The 13,602-nt window shown below is 39.6% G+C and overlaps 1 protein-coding gene across 7 annotated transcripts in view; it reads left to right on the forward strand.

Annotated features, from left to right (window-relative positions):
* LOC116688457 (low-density lipoprotein receptor-related protein 1) overlaps positions 1-13,602 on the forward strand; it is a 91,251-nt gene that overhangs the window by 43,624 nt on the left and 34,025 nt on the right. For 3 of the 7 annotated variants that reach the window (XM_032514508.1, XM_032514510.1, XM_032514509.1), the window contains exons 9-23: positions 523-712; positions 1,556-1,699; positions 6,306-6,542; positions 7,084-7,264; positions 8,363-8,588; positions 9,189-9,378; positions 9,507-9,632; positions 10,217-10,357; positions 10,652-10,777; positions 10,879-10,995; positions 11,092-11,172; positions 11,443-11,493; positions 12,170-12,337; positions 13,039-13,221; positions 13,319-13,516. In XM_032514508.1, the coding sequence (XP_032370399.1) occupies positions 523-712; positions 1,556-1,699; positions 6,306-6,542; positions 7,084-7,264; positions 8,363-8,588; positions 9,189-9,378; positions 9,507-9,632; positions 10,217-10,357; positions 10,652-10,777; positions 10,879-10,995; positions 11,092-11,172; positions 11,443-11,493; positions 12,170-12,337; positions 13,039-13,221; positions 13,319-13,516 (2,359 nt within the window). Of the gene's footprint in view, positions 1-522; positions 713-1,555; positions 1,704-6,305; positions 6,543-7,083; positions 7,265-8,362; positions 8,589-9,188; positions 9,379-9,506; positions 9,633-10,216; positions 10,358-10,651; positions 10,778-10,878; positions 10,996-11,091; positions 11,173-11,442; positions 11,494-12,169; positions 12,338-13,038; positions 13,222-13,318; positions 13,517-13,602 lie in introns of those variants that run through there. The other 4 variants (XM_032514511.1, XM_032514512.1, XM_032514513.1 and 1 more) reach the window with 2 other exon arrangements.

Genomic DNA, 13,602 nt, shown 5'->3' on the forward strand with positions numbered 1-13,602 from the left:
GAAAGTAATGAGCACACCGAAGTAAAATGCCACTCCACATTGAATCGTGGTCCATTGTATTCAAATATTTGGACACATTATCATATATTGCTTGCATAAAGACAAGATACTGTATGAAGGTAAAGATGGAGGGGGCATTGCTTGAATTTGAAATTAAAAAAATCAATGACAAACTATTGATTTTGCACCAGACTTTGTTGGTTTACGCTACTACTACTACTACCACTGATGTATTTTGGCTACATCCTTCTTCAGATCATGTAAATTTCTTAGCAAGTACTTATCTGTCTTTTGATCATGAAGAGCAGCAGTGACTTTGTGACTGTCAGTAAAAGTTAATTTATGGAAAATGTAAGTAAATGTAAGTTCTTATCCAGACTATATGTAAAGGTACATAATACGTAAGTTACACTCACAAAATGTGAAACTAGGATTTTGAGTACATTGGAATCATCTCCCTCTCCTTTAGTCTGTCCCTCAACCGTCCCATCATCTCCCCACTTTTTATATTCTTTCTTCAAGATCGAGCACCTGTACGGGCTGACTGTGTTTGAAAACTACTTGTATGCCACCAACTCAGACAACGCTAACATGCAGCCTAAAACCAGTGTGATCAGGGTCAACCGCTTCAACAGCACAGACTACCAAGTAGTAACCAGGGTGGACAAGGGAGGAGCGCTGCACGTCTACCACCAAAGACGCCAGCCTCCAGGTAGAACACACAACACACACACACCACACACACACACACACACACCACACACACACACACACACACGCGCAAGCACACTACGGGTGGGAAAAATATACGATTCTTAGATGCACCGTAATTCTCTCTAGAACAATTCAATGCTTGATGCAGATAAGTTAATAATCGATTCAAAAAAAGTGCTTTTATTTACAAGTTACTGTCTCCAGACATTTACAAATCAGGAAACAAAGTGACTGAAAGAGGATGGGACAACAACTTAGAGTTTAGACAAAAGTACAGAAAACACACACAATAATGGCCAAAAGGAATAATACATATTCTAATAACACATAAAGGCTGTTCATCTACTTTACCACATCTGACCACCTCATGTTTCATGTTGTAAGAAGCCAATTATCCACCTTTAAACATGACTGAGCTCTGACATGGAAGATTACTGTGAGAGAAGGGGACAGTCACAAACATCTTTAAAGCTTAAGCATGAAATGACTACAATGAAACCTCAGTAGACAAAACATTCCGTTAATACTTCACAATGTAATAATGTGACAAATATATGTGTAAAAATCCAAGTTTTGTCTTGCTGCTTTGTCTAGGAAGTGATTAACAAACTGAGCAGCAAACTCAGATTTAAATGTACATCATGTATCATATATGTTTTTAAATCACGCATGGAAGTATACATAAAAAAAATGGATTCATCAAGATCAGTTTAGAATCGAATCGTTGGCCACTGAATCGGAATCGAATCGTGAAAAGAGATTCCCACCACTAACGCACATCAAAATACAGTATTAATGCTTGTGGTTTAGTGACTTTATGTTCCACCTTCTTGGTGTCCAGTACGTAGCCATGCATGTGAGGTGGACCAGTTCGGGAAGGCTGGAGGCTGCTCGGACATCTGTCTGCTGGGAAATGGCCACAAGACCCGGACCTGCCGCTGTCGCTCTGGATTTAGCCTGGGCAGCGATGGCAAGTCCTGCAAAAGTGAGTAGGACTATACATGTAATTAAACAATGATTAAGGTTCAGTTAAGACATCCACTGTACCAGTTTTTCCTGAATAACAGTCTCCTGTACCTCAGGGGGTACGTCTGCAGTTGGCTGAGGGTATGTGGAAAGATTGTTGACTAACTAGCTCAAGTAATTTGAAAAAATAAATAAAAGAGCAATTTGATTTAACTGTAACACAGCTGAAACTATTTAACACTTTTATTTTGGGAAGAAAACATTGGTAAGCAAGCAAAAAGCAAGAAAGCAGAAAGGTGTAAACAGTTAGCTCAGCTAACTTAAAAGTACTAAAAGAAGTAAAAGGTTGAAAGTGACAGCTAACTATGAATAATAAAATATAGTTTAAAGCTAAAAGTAATAGATAAGAACTATTAGTTAATTATTAATATATTTGCTCAAAGTAGCCCAATATAAATAGTTAAATTAGATAGTGGTTATCTAAAAGTAATGGCCGAATGGATAAATATCCAGCTGGTAATACTCCAAGATTAGTACAGTTAAAATGTGATTAAACTGACCTCAACATTGAGAGTTCAGTTGTATGAAAATATTATTGTAACAATATTTTCTTTTTCTATAATTCAAAATATTTAATAACATCCAGTTAAAAATAAATTAAAATGAGCACATTTGGGACAAGGCAGGTGGTGTCAGTGTGGGGCGGGTGACATGAGCCCATTTGAGACAGCTGTGGAGTGGACTTCTGGTTGGGAACCACTGCACTATAGCATACTGCAGATTCAGCACAAATATGTGCATACTCCCAGCAGAACTGTAAGTATTAAACTCAGGAGCCACAGTGATTCAGCTCTGTAGACCTAAAGGCAAAGTCTTGCCAAGGTTGGATCAGGGCGGCAGTTCTCCCCTGGGCTACAGACTGGGAAAGAGCTATGAACAAAGTAGCATAACTAAGTCTGTCTCTCTAGCTCCCTGCTGACCGTGCCATAAAGCTGTCAGCCTGATTCAGCTTGTTCAGAGAAAGCTTTAAATATTCTATCAACCAACAATAACATTATATTGATCTGCCTCCTGAGAATGAGAAGCCCCTGACTGCAGCCCCGCAGACCTCAATGTGGGCGGAGTTAAACGTTTAACCACGCCCCCTCAACGTTTAACCACGTCTCCAAGTCTCCAACTCATTTAATACGGTGTCCGAAGAGGGACAAGAACCTTAATGGATGTGGCAAAATGCAGCGATTAAAACATAATGAACTTAATCTTTGGTTTTACTAATTATGAAATACAATATTGACACATTTCACAAAACATTAATTATCGTAATAATGCATTAAAGTATGAAAAAGTAATATATTTTAATGTGTATTTATCATAATCAAATGTAACCTGATTTTCTAAATGTTATCAAAATTAAAGAATCATGAGACTATAATATATCATATATTTTATATAATATAATGTATATAATATCTGTATATATGCACACTATATATATATATCTATATAGAATAACACCAATAATTCTAAAAATAAGTTTAATAACATATACAACAATAATAACAACAACAATAAGAAGAAATTTGCATACACTGTGGTTTGATTTATAGCGTCAGATCAAACTACATAAGAGGAAAAAGATTTTAACAAAATGCATATAATTTATTTTAATAACCTCAAACGTTTCAAATGTATTGTTGCTCTTGAATAATTATTTTGGCACTTAAAATGTTAACATATACAAGCTCTTTTAAATATTTTGAGTTATTTAACAGCAATAAAAACACATCACATTAAACTGTACAGGATGTAAAGGTTGGATAAAGTAGTACAAATTTGATATGATGAAAAAAACACAAACGTAGCATTAAAGCTCATAGAAACTGTTCAATTTCATATTTTTACATGAACTAAACATTTTACCAACTGCTTAAAACTGAATACATCAAATAAATAGCCCAATAATTTTCCAAAACCAATGAGGCTCTTGCATCACAGCTGGTCTGAAAACTGTCCCAACTACACTGTTATTATGCTTATTTCTAATAAAAGGAAATTGTAGGCTACTATGTGTTGTACCTCAGATAACGTAAACTTTGTAGGGTGTAAGATTTTTTTGGTCAATCTTCATATTAACAATATACCTGAATCTTTAGATCATCCTTAACAAGTACTGCAAGTGAAAAAACACAATTTTGGGATCTGATGCAATACCTTGGATACTGATCAGCAGATTGATTAATACACTGACATGAGTCCAGGTGTTTGGTTTTGAAATGAAGACGCATTCTGTCCCAAAAATTGCTAAAAATCTAGTGAATTTTCAAAATTTTCTTGATAGAATCTCAATTTATATAATGGTCTATGTCATTTAATGTGAGATTAGTTGTCCAATTTTAGATTATTGGGTAGTGCCTGTCAAGAACTGTGATGTAGATAAAAGTCGACGACAAAGGGGCGACAGTGGCCTGTGGAAGATCTGGAAGATCTGGAGGGGCAACAGTGGCTTGTGGAGGATCTGGAGGGGCGGCAGTGGCTTGTGGAGGATCTGGAGGGGCGGCAGTGGCCTGTGGAGGATCTGCAGGGGCGACAGTGGCCTGTGGAGGATCTGCACGGTCCATGGTGGGCTGATTAGGAGCCATTAGACAATCTTGGTCCATTAGGTGCTTCAGAAATTGAGCCCTGTTAATTATTGTCACTTGACAATACAAGCAGTGAAAGTGAGTTGTCTTTTGACAACCCAATCCACATTTGATGATTGTGAACTCTGAAAGAGATAACATTATAATTTAGGGGTAAATGTAAGGGGTAATTAATTAATCACAGTGTATTCAATAACTACATTTCAAAAGTAATACCTTTGTGCCTGACTGAGGCATGACCCTTAATGTGGTAGTCCACTTGGCATTTGGAAGACCCCCTGTACCTGCAGAACGGACATGACAGGTCGCTGCTGGATTTAGGGAGGTCATCCCCACGTATGATTGTAATGTGTCTCTATACATAAAAAACAAAAACATTATTACAAAGTCACAAAATACTGCCTATTCATTAATTGTTTTTGTTGTAATCGGATTAGTTTTATTACAGTGCATATACCACTGAATGCTATCTGATATTAGTACATTAGTTTAAATTTAAGTCCAGTTTCGGATGAGCCAGACCAATTGTGGGTGGGCTTTAATTTAAAAACGTTATGAAGTTAAACCTAATACAAATGACTGACTAATATACTGTTATACTTTCTGTGCTTACATAATAGATATTTTAATAGCTTGATCCTCTTTAAATATGTTTTTGCAATGTTGTTGCATTGTAAACAGTTTCAGTGTAAAGGACGGACCTTAAAAAGGTTGTTGCATTGTAGAAAGTTTTGGTGCAAAGATCGGACCAACGGCGACCGCTCTCCTTGGTTCTGACCAAAGAAGAGCGCTTTGGAATCTCCATTACGCACCATACATGGCTGCACTAGCGCATTTCTCTATAGACCTAAGGCTTAGACTATAACAGTGGTCAGCCATCTTATAATTCCACAAATTATGGTTTAGTTCTGTACATAACACGAGGCAGAATATTTCACAATTCTGTTTAATTGTTTTAAGTTTTCAACCACACTGCCCAATAGTTTGAATCAACACAAAACGTCTGTCATGTAAAAAAAGACTGAAGTTATTTCCTACCGAGGCATGCTGTTACTTTAGTGTAATAATTCATGTTAGATAGACATACATAGACATAACCAGCTTTTTTAATTGTTTTTGAAACTATAAAGTCACACTTACTTCCATTATTTATTATTGAAAAAGGGCTGTCCGAAGGGCTGTCCGATTAATTTTACTCTGATATTGCCGCTAATGTCTGACGGACGTACACAATAAAACTCGTAAAAGCATAATAATAATAATTTCCACACTATCTCCTACACAATAAAAATCTATAAAACTCGCAAAACTAATAATATTTACTTGGAGCTAGCATAGACAGTTAAAGAACGTAGCTAGCCGTCAAATCCGAACCTCAGCCTGCTCAACTTGAGCTGCAGAAACATTAAAATAGACATAACCAGCTTTTTTAATTGTTTTTGAAACTATAAAAGTCACACTTACTTCCATTATTTATTATTGAAAAAGGGCTGTCCGAAGGGCTGTCCGATTACCGCTTAATTCACTCTGATATTGCCGCTCTGATATTACGATGAAATGACAGGGTCAAATGCTGCCGGATTGGGCGTGGTTAAACGTTGAGGGGGCGTGGTTAAACGTTTAACTCCGCCCACATTGAGGTCTGCGGGGCTGCAGTCAGGGGTACATGCTGAGAATAGACTGTCCTTGTAAATGACACCATTAATTTAAGAAAATGCAACCTCCTCCTCTCTCTCTGCCAATTGAAAGTTACTTAATTTTCATTTTTCAAGGCTTTTGCTGATCTTGCATGTTATTGACTTGTTTAATCAATTCACATTATTTGCTGAAAAAAATAATACGAGTCACCATCTAATTATTTGATTATTTGTCAACAGGACTTGGGTGAGAGGGTGAAAGAAGTTTAGTGTCAACTGCCTTTGTTTAGATGTGTACATATAAATTCAAGTCTTAGCTTCAGTCCTTTGTCTTCCTTTTTTTCTACAGAACCTGAGCATGAGCTTTTCCTGGTCTATGGTAAAGGTCGCCCAGGGGTCATCAGGGGCATGGATATGAATGCCAAGGTGCCTGATGAGTACATGATCCCTATAGAGAATCTGATGAACCCCAGAGCTCTGGACTTTCACGCTGAGAGCGAGTTCATTTACTTTGCCGACGCCACCAGCTACATCATCGGGCGACAGAAGATTGATGGAACAGAGAGGGATACCATTGTGAAGGAAGGTAGTGTAATGTAACAGCTCATTTGAGAAAAACCCAAATTATGTGTAGATGAAAGATATAAGAGCTAAGTTTAAACTGCAACTGCAATGGTTTTCAGAAATCTAGTAAACGTGAAAAAAACTCAGCATGAGAAATTAAAGTTTGTGCAGAAAAAAGTTGCATAAACTTCTTTAGATTGTGTGAATTACTTATTATTACCAGGTGACACCAAGGTTACACATGCATACACAAGTTTTAAGTATGAATTCTTGAAAATGGTTTTGGCTGTAAAAGCAGAACCAAAACTGGCCCATAAAAATGACTTTAAAATGATTTTGCAAGCTCAGAAGTATGGTGACACAAACATATTTAATTGATTAACCTCTGTTTGTCCAGATTATCCCATTGAGCATGAACTGCTTTCCACAAATCTAACATTTAAAAGTCTGCATAATAAAAAAAACAGCAGGCAGTAATACTAAAGCTAAAAGTCACACAATTAAAATCTAGATTTACACTTTTTAGTCGGTATCTTCTCACCAACAGTATGTGTTTGTCTCAGGAATCCACACAGTAGAGGGCATTGCTGTGGACTGGATGGCTAACAACTTGTACTGGACAGATGATGGGCCTAAGAAAACCATCAGTGTGGCTCGGCTAGAAAAGGCTTCACAGACACGCAAAACCCTCATTGAGGGAAAAATGACTCACCCTCGTGCCATTGTAGTGGATCCTCTGCACGGGTAAGGAAGAAAAAGAAATGGCGAGAGTGGTGGAGTTGGATGGTTTTGTTCCAGAGAAAATGGATACAAGGTTATGAGTTGCACATGTGTGGCGCAGTTCAGGTACAATAGAGTGTAAGATAGCAGTTACAATTATTCTGACTATAAGGTGACCATTTAATGAAGTACCAACTACAGAAATGTATAATGCATGTCTGTGTGCTTATTTGTAGTCAGGCAACATACCGTGAGAGATGATAGGTGGTCATTTCTTCTGGTCAGCTATCTGATGTCTTAAGTGAAATAATTACAGCTGCTCTGTCACTCACCTCTCAGCAAATCTCTTGCCACTCTCTTTCTGTCTCAGTTTCACTCATCTCTGTGTATGAGCTGTTTCTTCGGTTTTATCACCTACCTCGTTTTTGTCTCTTCACAATTTCAAGCAGAGAGCCTTTTATAATTTTTATCACATCTGTGTTGTTGACCATTACCACCCTGAAATGTAGCGTCCCTTTTGATTTCACTTATCTCACGCTATTTATTAAAACAGATGGAGCATTTTGTGCATTACATGGTGGATTTCCTCCACAAGCGTTTTAACACACACCCATATTTCTCTTGCGCTCCTTCAAATAGCTTTTAATCTTGCCGTGTCTGGATGGGTCTTATTGATATGACCTCCTGGGATCTCTCTTGAGAAGCACACGGTCATAAATATGCACACATTTTATGGATTGGTAGCGACAGAGTGATGTGTGTCTACACACTTCCCAGAGGAACGACACTTGCCTCCACTAATGCCTGTAATCAATCAGGCTCAGAGAGGAGAAGGAGGGATTAACAGAAAGGAAAGCAGAAGAAGGTGGCAGATGGATAAGGAAATATTAAAAAAGCTAATGCTAATGTTAGTCACATTCCAGCCGAGGGGGGGGGGGGGGACAGCCAGTGCTCACAGCCTTGATCTGTGAAGGAAATTGACAGGTGCTAAAGTAACTGGTGACAAACACTTTGTGTTAGTGTTGTGCGCTTTAGGGCATCTATTGCCAAGAGGTCCTTGAAGATGACCCATCAAATATGATGAGCCATATAGCAATGAGAATTACCTTGTTGATTTCTCAGGTGGATGTACTGGACAGACTGGGAGGAGGACCCTAAGGAGAGCAAGCGAGGAAAAATTGAGCGGGCTTGGATGGACGGCTCTAACAGAAACGTGTTCCTGACCAGCAAAACGGTGCTGTGGCCCAACGGTCTGAGCCTGGACATCCCGCAGGGCATCCTTTACTGGGTGGATGCTTACTACGACCGCATTGAGATGGTCCACCTTAATAACAGCTCCGAGCGCAAGGTCAGAAATCACCCGCCATTCTCCGGATTATTTTACTGTGATCTAGAGGTGGAGTCACAGGAATGAAGGCAGGGGATTATTCTGATAGGGTCTGACGAGCTGTGAGTAAGGTAATAAGGAATGAATTTTAAAGCAAAGCAAGAGTGTGGGTGGTCCACCACAATGCAGTTCATAGTCTTTGGGCTTGAGCCCTTTTAATACGGGTCACTCCTTGTGGCTAAATTGATTGTGTGTTGGTTTTATTTCGGTTTTATGGTGTTGTTTTTAGCATTTAAAATGTATAATGTTATGGTTGATTAAAATGAATGACACTTTGACAGTTAGTCATATACTCTAAATACCACTGAAAACTGTATATTAGGGCCACATTGATTAGGGATCTGTTTTTTTGAACCACTATTGCTATTTTATTTGCTCATAAAATAAATATAGTACAAATAGTAACTAGTAGAAAACAAAGAAGGTCCCTCACATCACATTTTACTGCCACCACAAAATAATCCAAACATGTTTTGAACAGAAATTTGGAACACATAGTACTGTGTATATTTTTTTTTTTTTAGCTTACTTGCCATTTTATTGCTTTTCTCACATCCCTAGACGGTGTATGAAGGTCAGGAACTGAGCCACGCCTTTGGTCTGTGCCACTATAAACACTTTTTGTTCTGGAACGAGTATCGTAGTGGCAGCATTTACAAGTTGGACACCAGCACTGGCACCACCACGTTGCTGCGCAATGAGAGACCACCCATCTTTGAAATCCGCATGTACGATGCTCAGCAGCAGCAAGGTACTTGGAAATTTCTATTCATCTATGTTAATCTAGAAATGATGATTGTCCAAAGACAGTACATGAGGCATAATTGGTGCTATTTTGTGTTAACCCTTATCTACACATTTATGTTCATTCATCCACAGGCTCTAATGTGTGTCGTGTGTACAATGGCGGCTGCACCAGTCTGTGTCTGGCCATACCAGGAGGCAGGCAGTGTGCCTGTGCAGAAGACCAAATATTAGACCCAGCTGACAACACCAGCTGCAAAGGTAAATTCAAACATGAATGCTTTGTTTGTGCATGGGAGACCAAAGAGTATTTCTCATGGCACTAATTTAGCTCCATAACACATTTAAGGTTTTATTTCCAGTATGTTGGACATGATGACTCAAGCTATGTGACTCAGACAGTGTGTTTTGTTAGAACTTCTTGACAAAAATACTTGAACAAATGCAGACATACAGGGGGTGGCAACAATATAATGCAGTCCAATATACACTCTGCAATGAATTTTGTCTTTTTAAGCCTAGAACATTGAAGGAGTTCCTAGTATATTCCTTGGTATTTTTAAATCAAATGTAATCATTGCAGCACTGTTAATTGTAAGTGTTGCTGTAACTTTTTCCACCCCATGTATTGGGGACAAATTACATTGAAATATCTAGCCAGCTCACCTTCAGTCTACTATGGGTGCAGTGGATTTTGACTAATGGATTTCTACTTTTCTTTTAATGAAATTTTTCACAAATCCCCTCAGTTTTTTGGTCATTCAAAACTGTGCTTTCATGTCCTCAATGTCCTCATTTTTCACTTTCCTTTTATTCCTCCTTTTCTTCAACTATTCCTTCTTCAGCCAACCCATCTTACGTACCCCCTCCTCAGTGCCAGGCTGGGGAGTTTGCTTGTAAGAACAACCGCTGCATCCAGGAGCGCTGGAAGTGCGATGGAGACAACGACTGCCTGGACAACAGCGACGAGGCTCCTGAGCTGTGCCGTGAGTCTTTGCCGTGCACTCACACACACACACACACACACACACACATACACATACATCTAACATTGTTGTGAAACAATCTACCCCTCCTGTTGGTACTGACTCAGATGACCTCCTGATGTCTGAATTTGACAGTCTGGTGATGCCAGAATGAAATGACTCTGAATCTTGTGATTGTGTGTTTATGTGTGCTAATCTTGTGTATATGGGACTACACTACATATTGTCTCTCCCCACATGGCTTCTCATTTTTCTCTGTTTTTCTCCTTCTTCTTCATCCTTTCTTCTCTCCAGACCAGCACACCTGCCCCACAGACAGATTTAAGTGCAAGAACAACCGCTGCATCCCTTTGCGTTGGCTGTGTGATGGGGACAATGACTGCGGGAATGACGAGGACGAATCCAACACCACCTGCTCAGGTACACAAACAAGCATACTCCATATCGAAATCTGACAGGTCTTTTTTTCGTTTTTTTTAATTGTTCACAAGGAAAATTAACTCCACTGTGTTGTCTGTTAGCTCGTACCTGCCCGCCTAATCAGTACTCGTGTGCCAGTGGGCGCTGTATCCCTATTTCCTGGACATGTGACCTGGACGATGACTGCGGTGATCGGTCAGATGAACCTGCTTCCTGTGGTTGGTCTACTTCAGTGGTTTGGTCTATAGTTGGAGGATGATTTCTAACTGTTTGTAGATGTTGTTTATGTGTATAAACTCTATTTTTGTCCACAGCATACCCCACATGTTTCCCCCTCACCCAGTTTACCTGCAACAACGGACGCTGCATCAACATAAACTGGCGCTGCGATAATGGTTAGTGTCATTTTTTTTTCTCTCTCATCCCCTTCTCTTAGATGTGCCTGTTTACAATGGCAACTCCTTGCTTTCCTTTGTCACAAGTTTGCTGTGCATGTTTTGCCACCACCATCATAATGGCACACACTCTTCTTTTTTTCACCTTGTACGTTTGTGTTTTTACCTTTTCTGTTTCTTCCGTCTTTAGTTGTACTGTGTTGTTGGTTTTGTTGTTCCGTGTTGTGCTGTTTTCCCACTCTGCTGTCTTCCGTTGGTTCTGTCTTTCAGAAAAGGATTGTGGGGACGGCTCTGATGAGTTGAATTGTCCAAACCTGACCGGTTAGTGCATAGATCAACATGCACCACAACAGCCATGATGCTAGCCTACTGTAGTTCTAGGACTGGCCAAGCTGGCTCAGAAACAGTTTGGACTGCTTTTCTACTAATTGAACATGGCCACAAGCTGAGGCCAATACTGCTGCCTTTTATATACTTTAGTCTTCTGCACACAGGTTGGAAGCTAAATTAGATTCAATCTGTTGTCAACGGAATACAATGTAGTTGTTGTTAGCCATTAAATTATTAAAACTCACTTTAATTCAATATATATTTAATAGGTGCCAGTTTGAATGATAAAAAGGTATTTTAAGCACAGAATAGATTACTATGAAATAAACTGCTGTAAAAGGCACTAAAGGTTATAGATTAGGATGGGTATAAAAGTGCTTATGATGCTCTGCTGCCAAGCTCATTGTATCAGCGCTTGGTACATTTCCTCATGGTGCATGGTCTGATCTATGCAGTTTCTGTCATTATTTACTCTCTCATCTATCATGTTCTGTTTCATTTGTAGTCCATTGTTTTCACTGTCAGTGTGTTAATTGTGAAAAAAGAAAAGTGATGACTTTCTGCATAAATTTTTATATATATATATTTATATATTTTTTTATTTTGAGGCAGTGGGCGCCTCATGATGTGAGAGGGTGGGTGTTGTTTGACGGTGTTTGTTTTTCAGATAACGACTGCGGGGACAACAGCGATGAGGCAGGCTGTAGTCACTCCTGCTCCAGCGCTCAGTTCAAGTGTAACAGCGGCCGCTGCATCCCAGATTACTGGACCTGTGATGGAGATAATGACTGCGGGGACTACAGCGACGAGACACACGCAAACTGCACAAATCAGGGTCAGTTTCTTAACTTGCCGATCAGGTGGGACAGTTAGGAAACTCATCACAGCAGCAGATTATTATATTTAGGAAATAGCACAAAAGGATTTATAAGAAATGTGTATAGACCACCATGCTTGCAACTATGCTTTCCAATAGTCAAGCAACTTTTTTTTGGTCTTTTCTTATGTCATTATGTCACGAGACATGTTATCTACAAAAAAAAGCATGTCTTTATACTAATTAGGCTTTGTGCAGTCATGTTTTCAGCCTGCACCTGTTCTCAAAGAGTGTTGGTTTTGTGTTGGTGTTGACTTCCCGTCCTTGTTCATATAGCACACCTGCAGGAGGATGCCATACACTGTAATTAAAGCAACTTACATAACTTAAATGTGTATAAAATCTATGAACAGACCATACCTGGTATGGTTTTATAGTGCATTAAGTCAATTTCTCATCTCAGTTGCCTTTATTTGTGGCAAGATTAGATGATCATAACTATGAGTTGCTGCTGGTGATAAACTGGCAGCTGGTGTGTATGACTAAAAACAGTGACCCTCTGAATGCATACTTGAATCTGTTCAGTATTTCCCATTGCTAAGACTTGTTGCCATCCAGATTTCCAACAGACAGCTCATTAGTTTTTGTTTTCACAGTCTTTTGATGCTGAACATTGTTTCTGCACAAGGCTGTGTCTCATGACGTCTTTTTCTCCACAGCCACTCGTCCCCCTGGAGGTTGTCATGCAGATGAGTTTCAGTGTCGGATGGACAGCCTGTGCATCCCCCTGCGTTGGCGTTGTGACGGAGACACTGACTGCATGGACCTGAGCGACGAGAAGAACTGTGAGGGCGTCACACACATGTGCGATCCAGCTGTCAAGTTTGGCTGCAGGGACTCAGGTGAGGATAGTAAACTTTAAACTAATGGGAAGTACATCAAATCAGATAAAGTCATTTTAAAGTTTTGCCCACTAAACACTTTGCCTACTGTCCATAGCACGCTGTATAAGCAAAGCCTGGGTGTGCGACGGTGACAGCGACTGTGAGGACAACTCCGACGAGGACAACTGTGAGGTGCTGGTGTGTAAGCTCTCTCACCATGTGTGTGCCAATGACTCCACCATCTGCCTGCCTGCTGAGAAACTTTGTGATGGCACTGATGACTGCCCAGATGGCTCTGATGAGAAACTCTGCGGTAAGAGACAACAGTGCTCAGGCTGTGTTTCAGAACAAGGAACGCCATAATAGCGAGTAAAACTACATCATAAATCATGTCTTCAG

This window comes from Etheostoma spectabile, chromosome 4 (assembly GCF_008692095.1).
Source record: "Etheostoma spectabile isolate EspeVRDwgs_2016 chromosome 4, UIUC_Espe_1.0, whole genome shotgun sequence".
NCBI classification, from domain to species: Eukaryota; Metazoa; Chordata; class Actinopteri; order Perciformes; family Percidae; genus Etheostoma; species Etheostoma spectabile.